Here is a 27,115-nt window from a genome sequence, read left to right as displayed (position 1 = left end):
TCTGTGAATGCCAAAAGTAGTAAGTTCAAACTGCATGACTAATTGTGTCTTACAAGAGTTGCCTACTTTCTTACTTTTCCATGTGAACTGTGCCAACTAGCTCCACTTCCAGGCATTGAAATATTACACTAGGCAAGGCTTATTCATACATGCCAACATTTTCGAGCAGTCCAGGGATGACCTGGCTTGGCAGTTCAGGTTGGACTGTTCCCACGAGGCACATGGTGAAGACTGATTTGCATATGGCTGGGTCCAAACTGGAATGGCACGGTGAGCAAAAAAACGATGGATTTAGGCCCATATCTCTGAACTGGGGTGAATGTATGACATTGTTCTGCATTCTGTCCATCAATTGTTCTTTTTGCATTTCTTTTAACATTTAGAGCAGGCAAGCTTTTAAAAAACAAAGTTGAGAGAAAGTGTTTTCCCCACTGACTTTTATTGAAGTAGAAGCATTCTGGCTGAATTGAGAGTATTGGTATGTATGGTGACAGACAGTCAGCATTTGATTTTTGGCAGTTTAATAACAAAGCACAAACAAAAACTCAGTTTTGAGGCCTGTCACATGCTTTGATCTCACCTTCAAGAATTAATGACAAACGGGGCGTGGCTAGCAGCCGAGAAAGATGGCGGCATAGTCCTGGAGTTGCGCTAGCGACCTAAATCTTCCCCTGACATCCGTTACTATCTGTGCACCTGTGAGACCGCAGTGGACGCCTGAGGTTGTGGGAGCGGTCAGGCGGTCAGCGACAGTGCTTTGCAGAGGCCTCAGGTGTCCCAGGACGACCTTAGCGGACTGACGGCGATCGGCCGAGATCACCCCAAGATGGCAGCTGCCCGGCTGTGCTGAGCGGCGGCTCTCCGGGGATCGAGTGATATGTCCGGCCTCGTGGACGGGTGACCCATCTTCAGAGGAAGGGGACCCCGGTGCTGCTGCTTCTGTGGGGGCATAGTCCCTGGGACATCACAGAGGGGAGCTTGGCAGCGAGTGACGACTGCCGTGGGGATGGGGCTCGGAAAGCTCCCGGCGGCGCTGCAACAGGAGTGTGGAGGCAGCCTACGTGAGTGGAGCGGAGGTGTTTCAGCAGTACAAGAGGTCTGCCGCCAGTGCTGTAACCCCTGACATTGTTGCCCTGGTGAGAGCGGGGGTGTTGCACTACTACAATAAGGAGTGCTGCGGTGAAAGGCGGTGGCCGCGCTGGGGACCACCTTCACAGCGTCGAACTAGTAGGCGTGAGTGTCGGAGTGTCTGCTGGATGCCGGGACTGAGTGGACGCCTAGCAGCGGGAGGGGCCCGCGCTGGTGCTTAGACTGGGACCTTTTCAGCCAGACCACGGCCCTTTGGACGCAGTGGTGGTGCCTTGGAGCCTGGGGCCTGTACCCTATCGACGACCCCCGCTTGAGCATCAGGCACGGCTTTGCCCGGCCTGGTTGAGGTGCCACTGTGAAGCAGGAAAGCTTTTTGGGCTGGAGTGCCGCCTGCAGCGATCCCGCGGGGGCAAGGGGCCAGTGAATTGAAGGCTCGCGCATTCCACCTAGTGCGGGTGGTCACAGAGTTAGAGTCTGCTGCTTCAGGAGGGGCTTCCTGGCCGGTTGGGGTCCTGGTGCCTCCGGCTAGCCGGGCCCAGAATGAGTCGGAATAGAGTACCAGGCCAATCCAATCAGATAGAGAAGTATACAGTGGCGATGACCCGAGATCGGGATGCGGCAAGTGGCGGCCATGACAGAGACCAGGATGAAGGGGGCCCGGACACCTCTCTGAAGGACAAAATGAGGGCCATTAATGGCTTTCGGGGCACCATGGAGCCGAAACTCGATTCAGTGACAGATGAGGTGAACCTCCTGCGGGCGGACTTCCGCAAAATGTCTCAAAAAGTTGCAGCGGCGGAAACCAGCATAGGCGGGCTACAGGCGAAAACGGAGTGATAGGAGGAACAGGTGGCCGTGCTCACCAAGAACCAGGCCGACGTGAATTATTAGTGCAGCTTATAGAGCACACGGCTACCTCCAACGGCGGTGTCCCGGCGCTAACAGCGGTGGCAGCAGCCTGACCAAATGAAGTAGATCGTTTGTTAAGGCAGGTCAAATAGCCATGTTTTCAGTGCCTTCCTGAACAGACGTTCAGATTTTGCCTTCGGAGGTGTTCTGGCATAGAGTTCCAGAGCAAAGCTGTTCTGACAGTAAAAGCCCGTCCACCAATCCTAGCTTTCCTGAAGCGTGGAGTAACCAACAGCTCCTGGTGGTTAGATCGCAGGACCCTCGTTTGATGGTATAACCGAAGTCTTGGCTTGAGGTACTGTGGACCAAAGCCTCTGATTTCTCGGTATGCCACAGTCAGCGCCTTAAACTCAATTCGCCTTTTAACCGGCAGCCAATGTAGGCTTCTAAGATGTGGTGATATATGGTGACAGAGTGGCACATTCCTAAGTAGTCTTGCAGCCACGTTTTGTATGGTCTGCAGTTTTCTGATTAGATAGTCTGGCAGGCACATGCACCAGCTTTTTACATAGTCTAGCTGCGAAATGACTAATGCGTGGACCATTGATTTTCTGCTTTCCATCGGAAGAAGATGTAAGAATTTTCTCAAGGCCTTTAACTTCCAGAAAAATGTGGAAGAAACCTGGCTTATTTGAGATTTGCCAGTTAGGTCGGAATCAAACCTAAACCCGAGATTCCTGGCCGATGCGACCGGACCTCTGTTTTATCTGCATTTAGCTTCATGCAGCTGTCCGTCATCCAAGTCGCCACCGCCAGCAGACACCTCTTAAAATTTGTGAAGGCCACCTCTGAGTGTTCCCTAAAAGAGAACACCAGCTGGGTGTCATCAGCATGTGAGATGACCTTCACCCCAAGTTGTTCAATGATTGGGGCTAGCGGAGCCATATAAACATTAAAAAGAGTCGGGCTCAACGCTGAGCCCTGTGGGACTCCACAAACTAAGGGGTTGGACGAAGAGACATGAGGTCATAGAAATACTTTTTGGGATCCTCCCTCCAAAAAGGAAAGGAACCAGCGCAAGGTTGTCCCCCCCCACTCCCAAGTGCGCCAGTCTTTCTAGGAGGATATGGTATGCCACCGTGTCGAATGCTGCGGACAAGTCTAGCAACACCAACAGTGCACAGCTACCCTGATCTACTGTTTCTCTTTTAGTTTCTGCCACTTCCAGCAGGGCCGTCTCAGTGTTGTAGCCTGACCTAAAGCCCAACTGAGAGTCATCCAGAAGGTTGTGAGACTCTAAGAATTTGGCCAGTTGTTTTTGAACTTCTTTCTCGAGTATCTTAGCCGGTGCCGATAGGAGTGAAAAAGGTCTAAAGTTCTTTAAAACTGCTGGGCCTGCATCTTCTTTCTTCAAGATTGGTTGTACAAAAGCTGTTTTCCGCCTTATTGGATACATTCCTTTTTCCAAAGAGGAATTCCAGCTAAAATTAAGGAAGGGGTTAAACCAGGTAGCAAGAAGTTTATAAAAACTAGGTGGATCAGCCGGTGAGCCTGACTTGAGTTTATGAAGTTCCAACATTGAAGCTTCAAAGATAAAAGGCCGAAATTCCGACCATTTTTCCACTTGCTGACTTGTAGAAAGAAGTTTAACTGGGATGTTTGCAGGGACCATCTGAGGAAAAGATAAATACATTTTTTGAAGTTTATCCTGGAAAAAAATAGGTAGATCTTCACGTATACTAGCTGATGGAGCAATCGTGCTCTTTAACACTTGTGGCTTCAGAAATACCTGCACGATCTTAAAAACTTCTCTTGAGGAGTTGTCTGAGGTTTTTATTTGATGTGCAAAAAAAACCTTCAGGGTGTTACGTTTTAGAGTGTGGAATCTTCTTAATGCAGTTCTACATGTGTTGTTGGCCTCCAGGTCATATTCTTCCCGCCATAGACGCTCAATGTCGCTTGCATAAACTCTTTTCCTGGCGAAGTTCTAACGAAAACCATGGAGCTGATGTTTTTTTCCTAGCCGATTTCAAGGTTATAATGGGGGCTACTTTATCGAGGGCTGAGGTAATCCAATCATCAAAGACATCCACATCTTGATTAGGATCTCCTGACAGAAATGGGGCCGTATCATGTAATTCTGAACCCATGGACTCTGGTATAACCTTTCTCCAGTTTCATCTCTTTTCTGACTCGCGGCTAGCCTGTTTGGGGCTAATCACACTCGTAAGAATGAAGTGGACTAAATAATGATCCGTCCAGGTCATTGGTAACGGAGCAAGCACTTTCGTGGTGTGGTCGTTGGAGAAAATTAAATCCAACGTATGGCCTGTGAGTGGATGCGGTTAACCTTTGTACAAGATTAAGTCCAGTAAGAGTCCAAGGGGCAATTATCCTTATCCATATGGACATTAAAGTCCCCAGGAACTAAGAAATTAGAATATTTTAGGGAAAGGTCTGCAATTGTATCAAACAGCTCTGGCCAGTGAGAGGGTAGGGAATCAGGGGGTCTATAAACCAACAGGCTCGCATAAGAGGAAGTGGGAGAGAATCTGATACAGAAGGACATTGCCTCTATGGACCCTGGAATTTTTTTTGATGAAATGTCCCAATCCTTTCTGAGAATCACTGCTAGCCCTCCCCCGCCTGTTTCCAGCACGATTCGCTGTTACTATCCTATATCCGTCAGGGATAGCCAGACCTATGTCAGGATTAGAACTTTCTTTTAACCAGGTTTCGGTTAAGAACATGGCATCCCAAGTGTTAATTTCAAGATTAAGCCAAATTTCGCCTGCATGGTTTGTCAGGGATCTGCAATTAATTAAGCATGCGTGCATTTGAAACCTTAAACTCTGTAAATGAGCTGTATCTGGTTGTGACAAGGCAATAGCCAGCCTGGAGGACCAGGAAGGCCGTACTAGGCGAAATAACATTCGCATAGTGGGAGTACCGGAGGGAATGGAAGGGCCCTCGACTGACTTCTTTGTGGAAGACCTAATTTTGAGTCACTTGAAGCCGAAGCACCTCTCGAACTTCTTTTCTGTTGAGCGGGCGCACAGAGTCTTGGGTGGTAAGCCAAAGCCAGGAGCACCCCACGCACGATCATTGCCCACATCCTTAAGTATAGGGATAGGGACGCCATCTTGCAGGTGGCACGAGTTCATGGGGATCTCCACCGGGACAATGTCATCATCTGTTTTTTTCCGGACTTTACACTCTTGGTACAGCACCAGCGGTGCTCCTTTGATGGTATAAAGAGGGCGCTTCGAGATAACAGGGTGAAATATATGATGCTGTTCCCTGGAGGTTTGTTTCTTATGGACAAATTTGTTATGCTCATTACTTGGTCAGTCCTTTGGAGGGAGAGATGGCGGGTGGTTCACCACAGGATAGCAGGTTTCAGTCGTAGAGCTGGCTGGACACGAATGCAGGATGGGCTCCCAGACACAGGTTAAGATTTGGAAGTGGAATGTCAATGGCCTGGACAACAAGATTAAAAGGACTTCAGTGCTGCAGCATCTAAAGTGACATTCTCCAGATGTGGTTCTCCTGCAGGAGACACACTTGCGGGGTAACAGATGCCAGGCATTGGACTGCTTTGGGTACAAAATGGCTGCTCATTCGGACTTCATGTCTGGCTCCAGGGGAGTGGGCTTTCTAATGCGTAAGACCTTTCCTATTGTGCTCACTGGGACGTGGACATATTACTTGGGTTGAATGGTGGCGGTAGCGAGCGGGTGGGTGGGACGGACGGTTGTTTTTTGCTCCTGTTATGTTCCACCGGGCCTACACTCAATGACTTACACACGATTGAGCTCCTTTTTGACTGATCTTCCTCTGGGGACACTCCTAGTGGGTGGGGACATGAACGCGGTACTGGCCGCTGCAATAGATCGGGTGGGAGGCATGGATACCGGGGGCAGCGGGTATTGCAGGGATTCCTGGAGTCTTCTGGCCTCAGCAACTTGTGTCGGGCACATTATCCCCCCTCGAGACAATACACGTTCTACTCAGCCAGACACGGGTCCTTTTGTAGACTGGATCCCCTTCTGACAGATACTGATCAATTGGGATACTTTTTGGACCCTCAAATCATGGCGAGGGGTCTCTCTGACCATTCCCCGGTGGTTGCGAATTTGAGGGGGCCAGTCGTTAACAGGGCGGTGTTCCCTCAGATAGACCCGTGGCATCTGCAAGATGATAAGATAAGTGACAAACTTAGGGAGGGCTCCCAGCTCTACTTTGAGGAAAACCAGGGGTCAGTAGCATCACATATTGTACTTTGGGAGGCGTACAAGACCGTCTTGAGGGGGCAAGCTCAGGCCCTGATTGGAGCAAAAAAGAAGGAGGAATCCTTACAGATTAGGGGACTAGAAGATGAGATCACCAAGCTAGAACAGCGGGAGGGTGCTGTGTCTTCGCCAGACAATCGTCATGCTCTGGCACTTAAGCAGAAAGAGCTTAGGGCCCTAGCAGAGGGCGAGGCCAGGGCCTTTGCCCTGGCCAGGCAACACCGAATTTATGATGTTGGAGACAAAGCCCTAAAGCTCCTAGCTTAGTTGGAACGCAGAAATAGAGAGCGCCCCTGGGTGGCGGTGGTGCGGGATAAGTCTGGTTCACCCGTGACCACTAGTAGAGACATTGTGGAGGCGTTTGCAACGCACTTTGAAGAGGTTTATACCCCGGTATGTACCAGGACGGAGCAGGACTGAGAGGAATTTTTGCGTGACTTTGCGCTTAACACTCTGTCTAAGTCTCAGAGTGATGCCCTGGAGACAGCTTTGTCTGGTGAGGAGATAGGGGCAGCGCTCAACTCCCTGCAGTCCGGGAAGGCGCAGGGCCCCAATGGGCTCCTGATTGAGATCTTCAAGAGACAGTCGACCATTGTCACAGGGCCCCTTTTGCAGATGTACCTAGAGGCGCGCCAGGTAGGGACGCTACCGCCCAATCAGAGAGAGACGATGATCGTGGGTATCCACAAGGATGGCAAACTGGTTGATTGTTGCTCTTCCTATCGGCCGATCCCACTTATAAATGCAGAGGCGAAGGTGTTAGCAAAGGTCCTGGCTGACAGGTTGCTCCCGCTACTGCCAGATCTGATTCATGTTGATCAGTGAGGGTTCATGCCGTGAAAAAGTACTAGACATAATTTGCGACGTTTGTATGGCGTACTGTATATGAAGGAGGGCGTGGGGGACATGCAGACGGTATTGATGACACTCGACGCATCCAAGGCATTTGACAGTATTGAGTGGCCATACCTCTTCATGGTTCTGCGAAGATTGGACTTCGGTCCGAGTTTCTGCAGTTGAGTGCGCCTCTTGTATGAACAGCCACTGGCGCGTGTACGGGTTAATGGAATGTATCCAGAGCCTTCCAGCTCCGGCGGGGCACGAGGCAGGGATTCCTCCTGTCCCCTCTCTTGTTTGCCTTGGCGCTGGAACCGTTGGCTCGTTGGGTCAGAAGGGACTGCTCGTTCTGGGGCCTAGCACTTACCAGTGACTGGGAGGAGAGCATCAGCCTTTACGCTGAGGACATTGTGCTAAATATGGCTAGGCACTACCAGTCGATGGTGCATGCACTCCACCTCTTCGAGCGCTTTGGGAGCTATTCGGGCTATAGAATCAATTGGGCAAAATCGGTTATCTTTCCCCTCTCGGACCCTCCTCCGCTGATACCGTCCAGGTGCCCTGCGGTGGTAGCGAGAGATGGCTTCAGATACCTGGGGTTGTTCATCACCAGAGACAAAACAGAGTTTCTTACTAAGAACCTTGAACCCCAGTTGACGGGCCTCCTCACTGATGTAAGTCACTGGCGCACGCTGCCTCTGTCCCTGATGGGTCCTGCCGCGATGTTTAAAATGTTGGCGTTGCCCCACCTCTTATATATCGTGCAGATCACGCTGTATCCGATCCCGCCGGGGTTCTTCAAGCGAAGATCCCAGGTGGTGCGGACGATTCTCTGGGATGGGGGCACCTCTCGATTGCGTTGCGCAAAGTAACAAGGGGGGTGTACGGTGGTGGTCTTGCCCTGCCGGACGTGCAATTATATTACTGGGCGTCCCAGCTGCAGGTGGTTAATGACTGGGTGTATGCAGACAGGTTGGAACCGGCCTATAGAGTAGATCGGTTTGTGATGCTGGGCGGGAATTGTGAGTCTTTGTTATACTCCAAGAGGACACGTGCAGATTGGCCCTCACATACTGGAGTGGTAGTCCACTGCTGGAGGGAGGCAAATAGAATCCTGGGGTGGATGGGACCCTTGCCGAGTAGGACCCCCTTGTGGATTGGGGAGCAGCTGAGTAAGGTAGCTCGATTGGAGGACTTTAGGGGTTGGCAACTCATTGGTATTGACTACTTGGGGGATGTGTGGAAAGGGGATGCCCCCGTTCATTTGAATACCTGCAGCAGGAATATGATCTACGGGACTCGCAGCGCTTTCATTACTTACGCCTCATTCATGCTTTGCGTTCAGGTATCCGAGAGGGAGCCTCGATCACGGAATGTTCCCCCATGGAGGATCGATTACTTCTTGATCCCATCCTCGACAATCCCACATCCACGATCTATCGCAAGTTAATAAACAACATGCCCAATCCTTTAGTGTCACTGAGGGCGACTTGGGAGCGGGACTTGGGCCCCTCGGAGGATGACGACTGGCAGGACGCCCTGCAGAGTCCACGGGAAATCGCGTTCCGGGTCCGGTTTCGGCTGGTGCAGCTCAAAATTCTACACCGGGTCTGGTACCCCCTACTCTACTGTACACCTGGGGTGGGTGCCAGTCTACTTTGTGCGCACAGGGGTGTGAGGGGGAAGGGTCCTTCTACCACATACTATGGGAGTGCCGGGAGATTGTCCCCTTTTGGACCAAGATCACAGATATAATGGCGGAGGTGGTGGGCTCTCCCGTCCTGAGGGAGCCCAAATGGTTACTTTTAATGATAAAGGGACCCACTGATTGGACCCGATATGGGGAACTCTTGGTGGCCATGGCGGCGGGAGTGGCAAAAAGGAATATTGCCAGGGCCTGGGGGGCGACGGCTCCTCCACAGTGGGACCAATGGGAGTGGGACCTGGATTGGTGTCAGAGGACAGAGGAGACCATCTACAAAAGCAGGGGGTGCCCCAAAAAATGGAAGATGATCTGGGGGCCTTGGAAAAGATACAGGGGAATGGGGGAGGCCTGGGATAATGGGGTTCACTTTGAATGCCCAGTTTATGTGGATAATTGTGACTATTCTTTACGCTGTCCACTGCCTTTTTGTCTGATGCAATGTGACCAATGGATTGACATGTCAACTAGAATGAACACTGTTAATAAAAAAGAGTTAAAAAAAAAAGAATTAACGACGAAGAGTTAACCTTTGACGTCAGAGGTAATTATTGGCGGGTGAGGGAGGAATAACTGGCATGAACACTTTATTTGTGACAGTTTTGAAAATCTCTGATCAGGTTTCTGCATACATGAATCGGGAGGCGGGAGACTAGCCTTGAAATTGGTAATCCCCCCACCTGACTTGAGAGGGTTGGCATGCTTGCTCATTACGCAAGGTATTGGAGCGCTTTACATGAGCACTAGTTATATTACACAAAGACACATTCATGTGTTGCAGACACAGGGAATTTTAGTGACTTGTCCAGAATAACAGGCTGTTGAGCCAACACTGAGACTCAAACCCAGTTCCCCATTTCCAAAATCAGCAGCTCTGGTTGTTACACCACATTCTTTCCCTGGTGAAACATAGGCAGGGGTTGAGAAACCCCCAGATGCACATAAACTCAGAATGAGTCAAGCCTTCCTTCTATCTGCAGCACACATGATTCTTCCCAGAACAAAAAGAGTCAGGAAGGAAGTCAAAAAAGGCGGGTGAAAGTACAAAATGATCTTGTCCTTTTCAGCTGCATGAAGATCAAAGTCAGCACCGTCCTGGACCTACACTGGACATCGCTGCCGAAACTGGATCCTATGATATGAGACAGAGTGGGACCCAGGTCTTTGTTGTGAGGGAGGCGAGGTGGGCTTTGTGCTGGACCCCAAGGAAGTCTCCAGACGTATGTCTCAATGCAATGTTTTTCCAAGGTTGGAGAGGTACCCTGATATCCACATAGGATGACGGCCTCTCTCCCGGTCATTACAGACACTGCTTCCAGTTCTCCACCATCAAGGGATTAAGTAATATACTTTGGGTATTTCAGCCTTGTATTTCTCTCCATGAATCTAATTAGACTGGCACACCTGAAGTCAATGATTTATAGGTGAAAATTTCAGGACTCTAGGAAGGGAAAGATATGCCCTGGAGTGAAGGGGTCACTCTAAATTCACAGGACTTCCTGAGTAAGAGACTGTGGCAAACCAAGGATTGATGGATGATACGCCAGCCCCTACTACTAGTTTATTTGCAGATAAGGACCTATTCATTTATTTATGCGATTTGTAAAGCGCATAGCTGCCCAAGGACTTTCCAGCGCTGCAGAGAGGGTAGCGGGTCGGTGTGAAGGGAAATCATGGAAAGAGACAGGTTTTAAGTTTCTTCCTGAAGCTACGTCGGTCCTTTAGAAGTCGCAATTCAGTAACGGTCAAAGATGCATTAAAATAAGTAAAAAGAGATACTCTGTTTTTTCCACTTCTATGTACAGCAAATAGTAGATAATGTGATTGGCCAATTTACTGGTACTCAACTTGAAACTGGTAAAGGATCAGATACCTTAAACATGAAGATGTCAGCGTGGTGACACTCACCTGCACGTAGTGCGCCAGGTGCATGCCCAGGTAGTTCTCAGGATTATCCAGGATGACGGTGACCCCCATGCTAGAGGGGGTTGAGTGCATGTCCAGCAGCAGGTCGTAGGCATTGGGTGAACCCTTCGGACCGAAGACTAAGTTAAGCTCCTTGGCTCTTTTTTCCTCATACGGGGTGTCCTCTGTGTCTGGGGCGCTGGAACGGGGGCGAGCAGGTGACAGGGGGAACAGAGAAATAAAAGACATTCATTAGCCTAACACAGATATAGAAGCGAATTTGAAGATTGTTTGAACATGGTTGCAAAGTGTCTTTGGTAGTCCAACCCACAGGGCAATTGTTCAGCGTTTCCTGGTCCACTTTTATCACGGACAGAGAACTTATTGATGAGATACCGAGTTACCACAATGTCAGAAGACATCCTCCAGTTTTACAAAACCAGAGAGATCCTCCCTCTCATCAGAAAAATATTGAATTTTTATCATCACTTGCACACCTGTTCAGTTTATGGGAACTCCCACCATTTTAAAGCGAATCTATGATTGGTTAGCTCTAATAGATATAAAGCACTGGTGGTAAATTGACTCTCCCCCTAGACCTTATGGACAAAATATCAGCTGACATGTTTCATGGGTTGCAGGCATGCAGATACACTTTTGTGACTTACAGACATAGTAATACACAACAGGTTCCCAGCCAGACCCTCCTTAGCAATTGTACCCGAAAAATGGAACCCGCTCTCAGGCCATTTTAAGAACTCAGGAAAAGTCAAAATGTTGTTCATGAGTGCCTTTCTCCTGACTTGTACAATCAATCTGGAGTTTTTAGAGTGTGGCTACTCACCCATGATTGTCTCAAGGCGCTGGGGGTGGGGGGGTTCAAGGCGTGTCTTCTGGGCTGATCCATCTGGGCGGGGAGCTAAGTTATCCTGGATAGTGCGCTATACAAGTGTTTTATGATGATGACAATGATGATGTCCCTGTGTGAACCCTTCAGTCAGTGGCCAACATGTCCAAACAGGTGCTAGTTTATTTGTGAGACTCACAGTTTGTATCCTTCTTTTGTGTTCTTGTGTCCCAGCATTTGTGTTGTGCGCAGTCAGACTCAAATCTGAATTTCTGAAATGGCATAAGACCAAGTAACTGGCATTATCTGATGTACAATCTATATGTTAGAATTGTTACAAGGGAGTAGATAATCTTAGCTGTATCTCCTTTAAGATCACAGTCTGCTGGAATAATTGTGAAATTGACATGGAGAGAAGTCACTGACTTGAAGGAGTTCCTAACTGGCAATTCAAACTAACATGCAAACAACACTTCACCAGAAACAGCAAAGGTGGATATACCAACTACATACACATGTGACTGGTCCCAACAATGACGTGGAGCGGGAAATATTAGCGACCTGTTAAATCAACAGACCTCTCTCACTCGGTGATATCTTCCACACAGTGTCTATTCTATGTGCATCTCTGTACCACCAGTGGTTCTTTGTCCCTGGCTCTTGTGAGTTAGCTACTATAACACAAGCGTTGTATGTTCACTGACTGTAGACACAACCACTGGTTTTATCCTGAAGGGATCAGATAGGGCACTGGAGGTAAATGTTTTCAGATTAGATGGCAACAAAAATCTGCCTTCAGGATTACATTAAGACACGGTGGAAGCTCCATCTTTTTGCTTCCTGATAGGACTGAACTTCAGACTGACATAAAGCATGCAGTGAGTAAAAGTAAACGTACATGGGGCATTTATCTTATAGCAAGACACAGTGGACCACAAAGTCATGATCATGATTTTCTCCAGTGACTGAGTTCCATCTGTCGTTAGTAGGACATTAATTCTACAAAAACACAATACAGTACAGCACACAATGCTATCATTTTTAATTGTGTGCAAATAGATGATTACCAAACAATCCTAATTAATTCAAAGACACATAATAATTGCATCAACATTTTTTTAGAAACATAAAGATTGAGGAACAAACCAAATTCATTTGAAAGATGCAAGAAACATCCTTGCAATCTGAGCAAAGGTTTGTCCACCCCAATGTCCTGATCTGAATCTCAGTATTAATGAGCGCATAGTTCCAATAAGAAGCCTGAGTTCTTATGACTATGTCTAAAGCTATGAAAAAGTTAATTATTCAGAGCCCTTGCAAATCTTTTTAAGGTGACCCACTCAGCTACAAAATGTATTAATGTGATCTTCTGGTAGCTTACAGAAATGTTATTGTCAAGCAAGTGTCTCTCTTACTTTAGTAGATTTTGAAGTCAGTTACAAAGATAAAATAGAATCCACTCAGAATGTGGTAGTGACCCCTCAAGTGATGGTGAGCACACAGTGTTGTTTAAATGCCCCTCACACACCAACAGGCCCCTTGGTGTCATGCTTCATCATCGGGGCCTTCGCACCCCTCTGCGGGATGCGGCGTGCTGCGACTCACGGATACGTGGGAGCACTGATAGTGAACTATGTGTTTGTGTGTGTGAGAGAGGGAGTGTGAGTGGTGAGGTGAAAAGAGTGAAGGGTTAAAAAATACCTGGCTCGTAGGAAAAAATTATTTATTATGTCCTCGGCTGGTATTGTTAAAAAGGTGCAATGTGAGGTTGACAAATATACGTATTAGGGTATATCAACCTCTAAAAAGCATCGACATGTTTCGGAGTACTGCGACTCCTTCTTCAGGACGAGGATATGCACGGTTATCCTCACCTTACTCACATGGATGTAAAATGTAAAAGTGTATTCTACCAAAAAACACTAGGTGAAATGTACCTATCAGTGTAGAATTGCAGATAAGCTCTGTTGCGCCCAATTGGCGTTAGAAGAACTTATAGATCAAGGTTGTCTGACTTCATAAGCCTAAGCCGGAGCCGCGTTGAGGGGAAGGCAGTCTACTAGACCATGCAGTAACCGTTGCTATACTGAGCAGTGAGGAAGGAACCCTCAATACCACGCTTAGGCTTATGAGGTCAGACAACCTTGATCTAAAAGTTCTTCTAACGCCAATTGGGCGCAACAGAGCTTATCTGCAATTCTACACAGATAGGTACATTTTTTGGTAGAATACACTTTTACATTTTACATCCATGTGAGTAAGGTGAGGATAACCGTGCATATCCTCGTCCTGAAGAAGGAGTCGCTGTTCTCCGAAACATGTCGACGCTTTTTAGAGGTTGATATACCCTAATACGTATATTTGTCAACCTCACATTGCACCTTTTTAACACTACCAGCCAAGGACATAATAAATAATTTTTTCCTACGAGCCAGGTATTTTTTAACCTTTCACTCTTTTCACCTCACCACTCTCACTCCCTCTCTCACACACACAAACACATAGTTCACTATCAGTGCTCCCACGTATCTGTGACTCGCAGCACGCCGCATCCCGTAGAGGGGTGCGAAGGCCCCGATGATGAAGCATGACACCAAGGGGCCTGTTGGTGTGTGAGGGGCATTTAAACAACACTGTGTGCTCCCCATCACTTTAGGGATCACTACCACATTCTGAGTGGATTCTATTTTGTTTAAACGAATTACCAGGGGAGACTGAATCCACTTGTTTCTCTCCCTCCTTCTTTTTGTTATATTTAAGTTACAAAGATAAGCCATAACGCCATTAGTTGACAGGGGGATTCTGACCATCCACAGAATCGTCAATGATAACTATAAACTAAATGCTATTTACTGGTCAATGTAAGTAGTATTTCATAGACCTGAACAGCCAAGCACATATTGCCTATGGGAGATAAACATCCACCCCGCTTTCAAATTGTGCAAATAGAAGTACATAATTAATTATAAACGTTGCTGATCCCATCATTAACCAATCAATGTTAGTATTTTTACGACAACTTACTCCTGATGCAGTACCTCAGATAGTGGTTGTTGAAACCCAGTGGTTTGAATGACACAACTTCATACCAGGGAGAAGAGACGGGTAGGCTAGGGAAACATCAGCCTCTTGGCTCTAAGCTCCTCAACTCTATCATTTATCAATAATTAACAAGTTGGGGGACTACCTTGGTTAGTCAATAAACATTGATGCTTGTCAGCACGTTTTATTGACTTTTTGGCTTTACAACGGGCTGGAGTTTACAGGACTCCACAGCATATTAACAACATGTTTTATGTCTATTTCTAGTACTTCATTAGGAGTAGCACTAATTTCAGAAGTCTTCTAAGCTAAGGATCAAGTTTTATACCTCATGAACAAACAGAACACATTTTTATACACATAAAGAAATCTGTAATGTCACTTATTTTATGTAACGTAACTTTTAAAAATATAATGTAACTTATTTTAGTGGCGAGGTGAGCTAAGCACGCAAGGTAACACTAACAGTCCAAAGAATTTTCGAAGGAGGTTGCCACGGTTGTCAACTTAAATATCAGTATGAGGAATTCTCCTGTCCACACCCAGGCAACAATTAATCTATTCATTACTGGTCTGAGTGCAATCAAGGTATTGATTCTGCCTTCTGACTGAAATGCACAAGAGAGGCCTTCGCTATGTTAGGTCAGGAGAAAGGGAGAGAAACTCCCAGGTAAGGCTAATGTAGGAAAAATGTACATAAACAAAAAGTGCCCTCAAATGCTAAATGTGAACATGTGAGGCATATTTAAGCGCAGCAGTTTTCAATGCACTGCCTTTTGTGTGCATCGGTGTGTCTCACTGAAGCAGTACCTGTGAGGGGGCCTCCCCTCCTGCTGCCTGGGGGTAGGGGCATACCATGTCCTTGTCCTCCTAGACCATCACCAACATCATATTAGATGAACAAGATTAGAGCACTACAAGTACCAGAATGCAATTAAGAACCAGGGACGCCATATCTCCACCGCCTCACGAGCCCCCACAGTGGCCCTCATTCCAAGAAGGAGGCTGACATCCTCTCTTGTCTTCGTACGAATCATCTCCCAACAGTCCTGCTAAACCACCTGTGGCTCAGGTAGGCCGCATCAGGATAGTCCGACCCCTGGGGAAGGAGGGGGAGATTCGTCCATCTTGCATGTGGGGCTTCACTTGACGAGCGTTGCCCCACTGCTTTCTCGCAGTGGGAGAAAGCCAAAACAAGTTAGTTATGATCATTTTATGTTTGCTTTGTGCATTGCGGGTGGGCTGGGCTGCTGTGCTCTTTGAGCAGGACAGGGGAGAAGTGTGTTACCAACTCCTGAGTGCGCAAAGACTGTTTGGCTACCCGTCTCAGACCGCCCAAACCCCTCGCACCCATCTGTGAGCAACGCCAGCCACTGCTGCACTAGGGCCGCTCCGGGCATAAAAGCACATTACCTGGTGATATATGGCCATACCTCAGACCCTTTCAGGAGGTCATGGAGTACTCAAAGGCCACTTATCCCTGATGTTCCGGGGCCTGTCCGAATAATGGATTCATAAACTGGGCCAAGAACAACAACTTCCAGACTTGGCTCTCAGGGTGTCAGGGTGAGCAGTCTCAGGATTCTCAGGGAGGTAGGGTGGGGGTGCTCGAGCTCAGAGCTCAACAATCAATCAACAACCCAATAAAGTAAATGTCCAGTGAATGTTCAGACCACTTTCTATGTTTTGAAGAAATAAAGTCCTTTATTACACGACGATCGTCAATTCTACACACAGATAGCAGCTGAAACCAATGTTTAGGGATGCTAGCCTTGCACCTACCGAGCTCCTGTGACGTAACCTCTGTACATACATGCTCTCACCAGTTCTGGGTTCCCTGCTCTATCTCTCGGGAGAAATCTGGGCCACTCAAATCTGGCACAGGTGCAGTGCAACCACTCCCTAACTGTATGTGTACTCACTGCTCAGGCCTTTTAGTCTCATACCCACTCATTGGTTAATTCAACCCTCTCAGGTCTTGCTGTGCCCACCGGGTACTCTGGGCATGCATGCGCCCTCCAATGAGTGGTGGCACGATGGCTGGTAGCCTTTGAGTACCTCCTACCCCAGCACCTGGCTGCATTTGGCAGCGCGCCCTTTTGGGTTCCTTTGTGTGTTGGAGTGCGAAGTAGCAGGCCTGAGATGAAGCTGTCCCACCTGTACCAGTGATAACTGTCTTGGGCCTTTTGCGCTGGCAGTCGCCCACGTTGGGGCAGGGTGACCCACAGACTTTAGGTAATGTACCTTAAATATGGGAGACAAGCTGTCAGGCTGACACCAGACCTGGTTGTCCAGCCTCCTCTCCCAACCCCTCCCAGTACTTTGCAGAGCATTTCCTTCCTTGACAAAACAATGACTTATAACTGGAACAAATAGTGGGGTACTGGGGTCCCACATTTATACACAACTGGAAGACAGGAAATGAAGCTCCATTGTCTGAAGCTATAGAACCAGTTTAGGGTGATTCTCCTTCAAGTGTCCTCTCCTTTGTGCTCATCAGGCTCAGAGTTTGTGTAAAGTGGTGTGTCTCGCAACAGTGTTGGCTCCATTCTGGAGCACCCACAACAGAGGCACAGGAAGGTATTGAGATTTCTGCAGCCAGCTGGCATACCTCAACTGAAGGGGGAGCCAAGGAAAGGCAAAGGGCAGGCCTCACCTTAAGCATTCCTCACTGTTCATAACAGAGCGTGCCCATCCCTCAAGATACCTTCCACCAAATGTCAGTGCTCAGGAAGAAAAATCAGCCACTCCTTGCTAACCAGTAGGCCCTGTAGATCATCTAAAAGAAGCCCTGTCTCCTCTGTCCTTACATCAGAGTCTGGGCCCTCCCTCTCACCACAGGAATGTGAGTATTACGCTTCCACTGTCTCAGTCCTCACTGCCACCTTGGGCAAGACCAGGTCAGGGGTACCGGCCACTGTCCTCCATTACTCTGGTTCCCTCTTTTCACACCATGCATGTACCATGCATGCTGCACACATCAACACGACTAACATGCACTCAGATGTTAGCAGTGAGGACTGGGTAAGCGCATAAAAGCATCATTTTAAATTAGTAATCTACTGCCACCAGATGAAGGCTTGATACATCCCTCCAGACCACAGAAAAATTCAGAACCTAGTCATACCAGGGCCTAGGCCTTAGCGCACACATCACATTAGTGCGATGTCAGGACCATATTATCCAAAGCCAAGATAGCGAATGTCCCATACAGAGGGACATTTGCATCCCAAGACTGACCAAGTATTGTAATTGCATTTATATAGGAAAAAATTACAAAAATTGTGGGCAATCTCTGGCCTGACAATATCAATAATCAGAATGATCCATTGGAGAGAGCAGAGGAAGGGCCTGGAGTAGCCACTGGGCTGGAATTCTTCCAGGCTCCTACCGAGGAGCATTTCAATAACGTAGACCAAAGTATTACATCGCGCTCCCCCCGGGATCCCCTCCCGCCTAGAGTCTGGAAGGTAATCGGACGGGAAACTCTCCCTTGGCTAAGATTAATCTGTAATCAGTCCTTGGCAGTGGAAGTGGTGCCGGAGGCCTGGAAACAGGCAGTAGTTACCCCCCTACTTAAGAAACCCTCCCTGGATCCTGTGGTCCCAGCTAATTTTAGACCTATATCTCTGCTACCATACCCAATTAAGATCTTGGAGAAAATAGTTAGTAGGACTTTGTCAGGCTACTTAGGGGACAACCATCTATTAGATAGGGATCAATGTGGCTTTCATCCGGACATAGCACGGAGACTGCTTTGGTCACCATAATGGACAATTTACGGATGCGGGCTGACAATGGAGACTGTTCTGTGCTAGTGTTATTAGATATGTCAGCCGCATTTGACACGCTGAACCATACCATACTGGTAGAAAGGCTGAATGGCCTGGGGGTCAAAGGACGAGTCCTGCAGTGGCTACAATCCTATCTATCAGGAAGACAACAGGAGGTGACAATGCCGCCGTTTGAGTCTAATAAGTCCCCGGTACACCATGGGGTTCCACAGGGATCTGCGATAAGCCCCATCCTGTTTAATATCTACCTGCGTCCTCTACTCTCCCTTGTCAAGTCCTTTGGAATCGACTTGATTAACTACGCGGATGACACCCAATTGGTGTTTTCCCTGGAAGGGAAACATGTGGTGTCCATTGACAAGTTCCAGGAGTGTATGTGCCAGACAGTAAGCTGGATCAGAAAAAACTCCCTACAATTTAACAGGGGGAAGACAGAGGTGATATTCTGCCCTACTCCTTTCAGCTTACAGCTACGCTCGATACCAGAGTTTAAGCTTACCCCAGAAGAGGATCCCCTTGTCCCCGCTAAAAACGTGCGCAACTTGGGGGTATTAGTGGATGGTAGTCTCCAACTGGAGTCTCAGGCAAATAAAACTGTCAGCGTCTGCTTCTCCCTGTTGCAGATGTTGCGACAGATTCTTCCTTTCCTGCCTACAGAAACCCGCTCGCTTGTAGTGAGGAGCGTAATTCTTAGCAGATTGGACTACTACAATGCTCTGTATTTGGGAGCCCCACAATACATCTTACAGAGCTTGCAGAGAGTCCAGTCTATGGCAGCTAAGTTGGAGCTAAATAGGCAACGTAGGTCTTCTACGAGTTTAGCCTTAAGAGACCTACACTGGCTGCCTATCAAAGAGAGAATCTGCTTCAAATCTCTCTGCATTGTGTACAAAGCGGCACACAAGGAGGGCTCTATTCCACTGCAGGAGAGGTTCACATGGCACAATCCAAAAAGACAGCTTTGCTCCTCGGACGCAAACCGGATTAAGATCTTTAGGTTTAGGAAAACCAGAATGGGGGGCAGAGCCTTTGGGGTGGTTGCTGCACGACTATGTAATCATCTGTCCCAGACCATCGGACAGGCCAATTCGTGGGCCTGTTTCAGAACGAATCTGAAAACCTGGTTGTTCCCAAGGATGGAAAACTAGTCCTCTCATTGCCTACTATGGGCTGGTAACGTGCTGACCATCACCAATTCTAAAGCGCCAGGATACCCGTAGGGTGACAGTTTTTGCGCTATATACGTGTACTATACATACATACATATATATAGCACTTACTACCCCTGACGAGGTGTCAAAGCGCTTTTTTGGCGAGTAGCATGCTACTCCGGAACCCATAAGGGATTAGTGTTGAATAAGTATAGTGAAATATGAAAGTAATTTGAGTGGTGGATAGGTTAGTCAGTTATTTGGATTCAGAAGGATAGCGAGAGTATAGAAGAGGGAAAAAAGGTTTGTATTTATATAACACTTGTTACCCTTGATGGGGTGTTAAAGCACTTTTTTTGGCGAGTAGCATGCTACTCCGGAAACCCATAAAGGATTAGTGGTGAATTAGTATAGTGAAATATGAAAGTAATTTGAGTGGTGGATATTAGCCAGTTATTTGGAGTGGGAAGGATAGCAGAGGGATAGAAGAGGGGAAAAGGTTTGCATTTATATAGCACTTGTTAACCCTGTTGGGGTGTTGAAGCACTTTTTTGGCTATTAGCATGCAAGTATTTGAGGATCTGTCTTATGAGCTGTAGTTGAAAATATAACGCTGTACCTTTCATACAACAGGTGTCCCTGGGCATACAAGACTTCACCGGGTGCATATGATGGCAGAGTTTGTCTTTTTTTGCATTTTTTGTTGCGCAAACTTGGCCCGAGGGCATGAGAGCGCTTTACATGAACACTACACTACATTTCACAAGCTCATATTTTTTTCTGTTTAGGAATAGGTAGATCAAGAGATTTGCCCTGAATCAAAGGATGTTGAGCCGACGTGCGACTTGACCCTTGCTCCAGAATTCCAAGTCAGCAGCTCTGGCCATTAGGCCACATCTTCTTCTTGTATTACTAGGAAGCATGAGTCTAAACTAGGCTGAATCTAGCATGTGAAGCCTGTATCGTGACAATAGGGGCAGACTATCATCATTGTATGGCAATAATATGTTATGAAACACGCCTGTGCCTGACATACAAGAATGTATCTGACATATGAGCTGTGCATGGGCACCTGATGACTGTCCCTTGACATTAGAGGGTCATGCATCGCATGCTCCAAGAGAGTACTGGAGCCTACACATATCTGTCAAGGGGTGGATGAATGGGTCAATGCTGACCCCATCTCCTTGAAGTAAAGATGTAGGGCACGATTCACAGAATGAATTTAAGCCTCAATCCTAAACTTACTACTATTTTGGTATTCACAGAAGTTAGGATTTTGTCTTAAATCTGTCTTAAGTCTGTCTTAAGACAAACTTAAGACAAAATCCTAACTTCTGTGAATGCCAAAAGTAGTAAGTTCATTCTGTGAATGCCAAAAGTAGTAAGTGCATTCTGTGAATACCAAAATAGTAGTAAGTTTAGGATTGAGTCTTAAGTTCATTCTGTGAATCGGGCCCGGAGTCTAGCTGAAGCCACCCTGTCTGAGCAGACTGTAGCACAAGTTACAGAAGGATGCATCCTGGAAATAGATATGTGACGGGGTCCCTGGTGCGAACAGCAGCTCATCACCAGAGTCACTCTACCCTTCCTTTTCTTACCAGGATAGCGATAACTTCCCTTCAGGGCGGGGGGAAACCGGATGCCAGGCACTGAGAACAACAGGAAGTCAGGCGCTCAACCTAGCACCCCAAAGGCAGAGCAGCGATGAAAGGGAGGAATCAAAGAGGAGAAAAGAGAGTTTGTTCGAGTGGAAGTTGACAGAGTGACCAGATAAAGACTGAGGGGGAGAAACAGAGAAAAGAGTGCGAGAGAAAGAGAGAATAAGAAAGGATAGAGTTATAGAGCGACTGATTGTGTATGAGAAAGAATAAAGTAACAAGGTAAAAGAACAACACAGAAATGGAAATACGTCAGCAAAGCGGGAAGGAGTCACCGACTCACCAGCCAAGTGAACAATAGTATTCTGCCGCTCGAGTAAACTTTCTACCCGAGCAGCAACTTTCTCAACGCAAACAGAATGTTTCTCAACGAGAGCGGTCGCAACCAACCATGACTGCCCACATTGAGAAATACGACTGCTCGTGTTGAGAAATCTCACCGGGAGGTGGATTTTCCTCACTCGCGCTCAACAACTTGATGCTGGGGAGAGCAAGCGAGGAAAAAAACTACACGGGCGGAGTTTTTTGGAACCAGGCACGCTCCGCGGAGCGCGGAAAACTCTGCAAACTCCACGAACAGAGCACAGTTCACAGCCCAGGCTTATGTTTGAACAGGCCCCACAGATATGTTAGAATGGTAAACATGATTAAGAATGTCAACAGCGAGAAGTGTGGCTCAATGGTTAGAGCGGCAGACCCTGATGCAGAGGTCTGGCCCGGGACCAGGGTTCAATTCCCCGCCTCGGCGGGTCTTGGCCTCAAAATTCCACGGACCTGATAATTCTCGCCTCGGTGCCTATTCCAATCATGGAGTCCCACTCTGCAACTCTGGGCAATAGCTTGCTTAATCTCCACAACGGCCCCCACAATGCTAAGGATGCCTGGCCTCCACCTTGGGGTGGACGCCTCACAGGGAAAGCCAGGATGGGTTCCACAGCGGTATTCGTACAAGCGCCTTGAGACACTTGCGGGTGAGTAGTGCGCTATACAAGTATCAATTTACATAACTGCCTGCAGATGGCAGCGGCCTTCTTATTTAACAATAAATATATAGATAAACCTAATCAAATAAATGAAAGGCGATATGTGTGTTCACTACTTCTATAAGTGGTTCACATATGCGACACCAAGTGACTCACAGTAGCCAATGGCTGAAAGGGACCGTCTAAAACCCCCTTTATGTGTGTATACATTTGTTGTGTTGTGTGCTGTTTCCAGGAGAGGTAGGTGAGCCACTGAAGCTCGAGCCAGGCTTGAGTCTGAAGCCAGGCTCCGGCTCCGTTCTAGGACCTGTTGGAACCTCGAGCCCATATCAAGCCGAGCTTTCATATGTCTTCTGCTTTCCTCCCTCTGCCCATGATGTGGCATTATGGTCAGAGCCGCCGACTGTGGAGCTAGGAAACAGGCTTGAGTCTCAGCACTGGCTCAACATCCTGTGATTCTGGGCAAATCATTTAATTTCCCGTGCCTATGAACAAACCATGTGACCTTTTGTAATGTAGCTGGCAGTCATGTAAAGTGCATCAATACCTTTGGGCTAAGTTTGCACTATATTTTAAAAATTGCAGAAAGATGCACTGAAAGGTCAATACAAAGCCCTACACGACCAAGGCCCGAGCTACCTCAACAGCCGGATCAACTTCTACGCTTCCAAACGCCACCTCCGATCAGCCAACCACGCCCTCGCCGCCGTCCCCCGCATCCGAAGAGCGACTACAGGAGGAAGGTCCTTCTCCTACCTGGCCGCCAAGACCTGGAACTCCCTCCCGTCCGACCTGCGCCTGACCCAAGACCACCTCTCCTTCAGGAAGAAGCTGAAGACCTGGCTGTTCGAGCAGTAGCGGCACCCCCCCCCTCCCCCCCACCCCCCCCCCCCCAGCGCCTTGAGACCCTACGGGTATGTAGCGCGCTCTATAAGTGTCACTCATTGAAAGTCTTAGCATAAGGAAAGACAAATAGATACACACTCACTGTCTAATTTGTGCAAAGTGAACCAGAAAACCTGGATACATAGTGTCTCCCTGCTTAAATTGCGTGATCTTATGCAAATGTTAATGTTCAGCCAAACTTTTTTCTTCATTATCGAGTATTAAAGCACTTTAATACATGTGAGTTCAGACTTCCAGTTGTACAAAACTATCACTTTTAATAAGTACTTCTCCATGTAGTGCTATAATGTGCCCTATTAATGTCAAAGCTTCTAAACGTTAAAAGAATACACTTTTTTATAAATTGTGAACAGACATTATCATATTTTTTATATGATGTTTGTTGTATGATTTGCTGGCTCGGCTCTCCTTGTTAATTTGTTGCCTTGCCCAGCTCTAGTTTCCAGACAGCTAAAGCGCGTTATAGGCAAGACCTAAAAACCGGGAAGGATGAGAGGAATACTGCAGATATCTTAGCGCCGAGATGCCCTTGGGCCTTCATTCGCGCTCTATAAATGCTGTTAATAAATAAATAAAATAAATAAATAAATGGAAATGATAACAGTGGTAATGTGATGACGAGAACAGAGAGAGAAAAAGTGAGTGAGGGAAAGAGCGTGAAGAGTACATATTAAGAGACGGAGAAAGAGAAAGTATCATAAAGACAGTGAGAAAAACAAAATGGGATCAGAGGAAGTGAGAGAAAAAGAAGGAGAAGGAGAACAGCAAAAGAAAGGACAGAGAGAAGGAGAAAGAGAGCAACAGAGAAGAGATCAGAGAAAGAAACAGAAAGAAGTAGAGAAACCATGGAGAGGGAAAAACAATAAAGGAGGAGAGAGGTAGAAGAACAAAGTGAAACAGTATGAAGGTAAAAAACTGAGGTAGAAAGCATAACAAAGACTAGGAGAGAGAGCATTGAAAATTAGCCAAAAAAAGTGAGAACTGGTGAGAAACACATAAGGAGACACAAGAAGACAAAATAAGAGAGAGCGAGAAAACAGAAAGAGTGAGGTAGAGGGAAATTAAGAGTGAAAACAGTTTGTGAGAGTGGAAGTTGAGAGAATAAACAGAAAAGAGTCAGAGAGAGATAAAGAGGAGAGAGTGAGAGAGAAAGAGAGAACAAGTAAGGATAGAGGTATAGAGTGACTGATTGTGCATGAGAGAATTGAGTAACAAAGTAAAAGAACGGCCCAGAGCAGGCGAAACATCAGCAAAGCGGGAAGGAGTCACTAACTCACGAGCAGAGTGAATAATAACGCCAGCTTGCTGATGTCTCCCTAAATCTAAACAGGGTGTCAAGGCTAGGGGGGTGGGGGGGCAAGAACTCGCTGAGTTTTACTCCATGGAATTCCACAGAGTTACATAAATACTCCCCCCACCCTGAAAGCATACATTGTTTGTTTCGGTAATAAGCCTGTTGGAGAGAGGTGACAAGAGAGAAATCTTTCCCACAAAGCAGTGGCCCCTCGCACCACCTCTTGGTGCCGAGAGGACCCATCACTGGAAAAGTGATATATAAATGATGTGAATTACTATATAAATGATGTGAACTCCCAACATGGTTAGTGAGCCTCTGGTCACCAGACATTCCCCAAAGAGTAGTGTGCCTCTCTCGAATCATGCCTCACCTGTCTCTGAGCCCCCACAGTCCCTCAGTCTCTGGGGCTCGCCGCTGTGCAGTGCATGCTTGGGAGCTCGGATGGGCGCATGATCACCATGGGGTCAATCCGAGCATGGCGTGCCGAGAACAGCGACCGGTGATCCGGCTGCACACAACAATTGAATCGGCCCCAGTCAGGGCAGAGCAGTGGCGGCAGCGCCTCTCAGATCCCAGAGCTGGAGGCTCCCACACCAGGGTCCTAGGCTGGCCCGGACTGTCCGTTGCGGGCACCGGGCAATCCCCCAGTGCGCCGCAAGGGTGAGGGACGGTTTTTGGCCCCTGGGGGCTGTTTTTGTTACAGGGCCGTTTTTGCTGCAAAAATAGCCCTGTAAAAAAATTGGCCGAAAACCGACCCTGGCAAAGAGCGCGGTCTTTAAGACAGACTTAAGTTAGGATTTTGTCTTAAGTCTGTCTTAAGTCTGTCTTAAGTCTGTCTTAAAACTGTCTTAAGTTTGTCTTAAGTCTGTCTTAAGTTTGTTTTAAAACAAACTTAAGACAAAATCCTAACTTCTGTGAATACCAAAAGTAGTAAGTTCATTCTGTGAATGCCAAAAGTAGTAAGTGCATTCTGTGAATACCAAAATAGTAGTAAGTTTAGGATTGAGTCTTAAGTTCATTCTGTGAATCGGGCCCTAGAGCACAGCATGTCCCGTATACCCCCATGCCCGTGTCCCGGAACGCATCTCATGGAGCCACGCATGTGCATGCAGATGTCCAAGGAGGGACGGATGTCTCATGATGTGGTACGTCTTTCAAAAGCATGATTTTTGCCTAGCAAACCTGGCTGACCTTAGAATTGGGGATCTGTATTTAAGTATGATTCAAAACTTGATCAACTCCCACAAGCTCTGCTGCAGGAGTGGCTGGTGGGATGTCACACTACGAGGGGAAGTGGATGGTCCCACCTACTTGCTGTGCCCTTGCTCCAGAGAGCCGGAGCACAACCAAGCCAGTTCCACGCAGCAGTTAATGCCCCTACTAAGGGCTTTCGTACTGCAGAGAAACTTAAAAGTGAGTGCACAGCGACCAGCGTCGTTACCATGGGAACCAATCAGCGCGTCATTGCTGTGTTTTGTTCCATTTGAATATCTGAATAATTTAAATTGTAAGGGTGGGCACAGGTAAACTCTGGCACGTGTCGTGGGCGGAATGTTTGCCGAACTGTGCGCTCCATGTGGAGTGCGGACAGACAAAACTCTGCAGACTTCGCCCCACGGAGCAGAGCTTACCCCCACCCCTAGTCAAGGCAAGTGATTGCCTCAGCATCCACAGCCCACCTCCTGAGTTCTGTGTCCACAGACACTCACTGGTGGGGGCTCCAGGAAGCAGGTGCTGATGCCGTCCTAATATCCAGCAGCCTCCCCCTCAACGCCCCCCCCTACAGTCACCCACCTTAAGACGCTCTCCAGAAAGCAGGTGTTGAAGTCCTTGTCAGTGAAGCGCACCATGGCCTTCGCAGCCCGGGGGTTCACCAGGCAGGGGGTGGCATTGAAGGTCTGGCGCTGCAGTTCTGAGGGGTCTTTCAGCCACTTCTTAGCCAGGTAGACCCCGTCCAGTTTGTTCCCAAAGGTGCCCCCGGTGACAGCAACTTTGGTGACAGGCTTCAGGGAGACCGGATTAGAGTTCATGCCCCAGTTCTTCTCCTGCTGGGATGCCATGCTAGATGCTGCCAGCTGTGGAGAATGGCATAGAAGAGAGAGAAGAGGAAAGGAAATGCTCAGTGCACAGAGGAGCATGTTTAAAAAAGGCTCTGCCTGTACCGTGCAATTATCCCCTGACTGTCTCCCTCCTTCCCTGTCAGCCACAGCTCATGCCAGTCCACCTCCGGGCAATGACTTCATCAGGCCTCCCTCACTGGATGAGGCATGATTCTCAGCTCTGAAATGCACCCTGACCTCCTTCCAGGAATTCCAATTCCAAACAGCTCACCCCACACCTGCAACATCAACAGGGTGCCGCCTGATCTCACTTCTGGGGACACTCCCTGCGAGAAAAGCAAAGGCAGGGCTAAGTACTTCACTGAGGAATGGCAGAGGCAGGCAACTACTTCACCAATCAAAGGAAGAGGCAGGCAACTACTTCACAGAGGAATGGGAGAGGCAGGCAACTACTTGACTGAGGAATGGGAGAGGCAGGCAACTACTTCACCAATCAAAGGAAGAGACAGGCAAGTACATCACAGAGGAATGGGAGAGGCAGGCAACTACTTGACTGAGGAATGGGAGAGGCAGGCAACTACTTGACTGAGGAATGGGAGAGGCAGGCAACTACTTCACCAATCAAAGGAAGAGACAGGCAAGTACTTCACAGAGGAATGGGAGAGGCAGGCAACTACTTCACTGAGGAATGGGAGAGGCA

At 47.8% G+C, this 27,115-nt stretch overlaps 1 protein-coding gene across 1 annotated transcript in view; it reads right to left on the bottom strand.

Moving 5' to 3' along the window:
• Positions 1–26,584, bottom strand: part of LOC147736554 (N-acyl-aromatic-L-amino acid amidohydrolase (carboxylate-forming)-like) — a 57,856-nt gene extending 31,272 nt beyond the window's left edge. The window contains exons 1-2 of the mRNA XM_086953301.1: positions 26,150–26,584; positions 10,678–10,873 (exon numbers count right to left, since the gene is read on the bottom strand). Of these exons, the coding sequence (XP_086809427.1) occupies positions 10,678–10,873; positions 26,150–26,493 (540 nt within the window). The 5' untranslated portion in view covers positions 26,494–26,584. The remainder of the gene's footprint in view (positions 1–10,677; positions 10,874–26,149) is intronic.
• Positions 26,585–27,115: the final 531 nt, after the last annotated feature.

This window comes from Lissotriton vulgaris, chromosome 1_2 (genome assembly GCF_964263255.1).
Source record: "Lissotriton vulgaris chromosome 1_2, aLisVul1.2, whole genome shotgun sequence".
Classification (NCBI taxonomy): Eukaryota; Metazoa; Chordata; class Amphibia; order Caudata; family Salamandridae; genus Lissotriton; species Lissotriton vulgaris.
The sequence above is the reverse complement of the archived record's forward strand: the minus strand, read 5'-3'. Positions and strand labels throughout refer to the sequence as shown.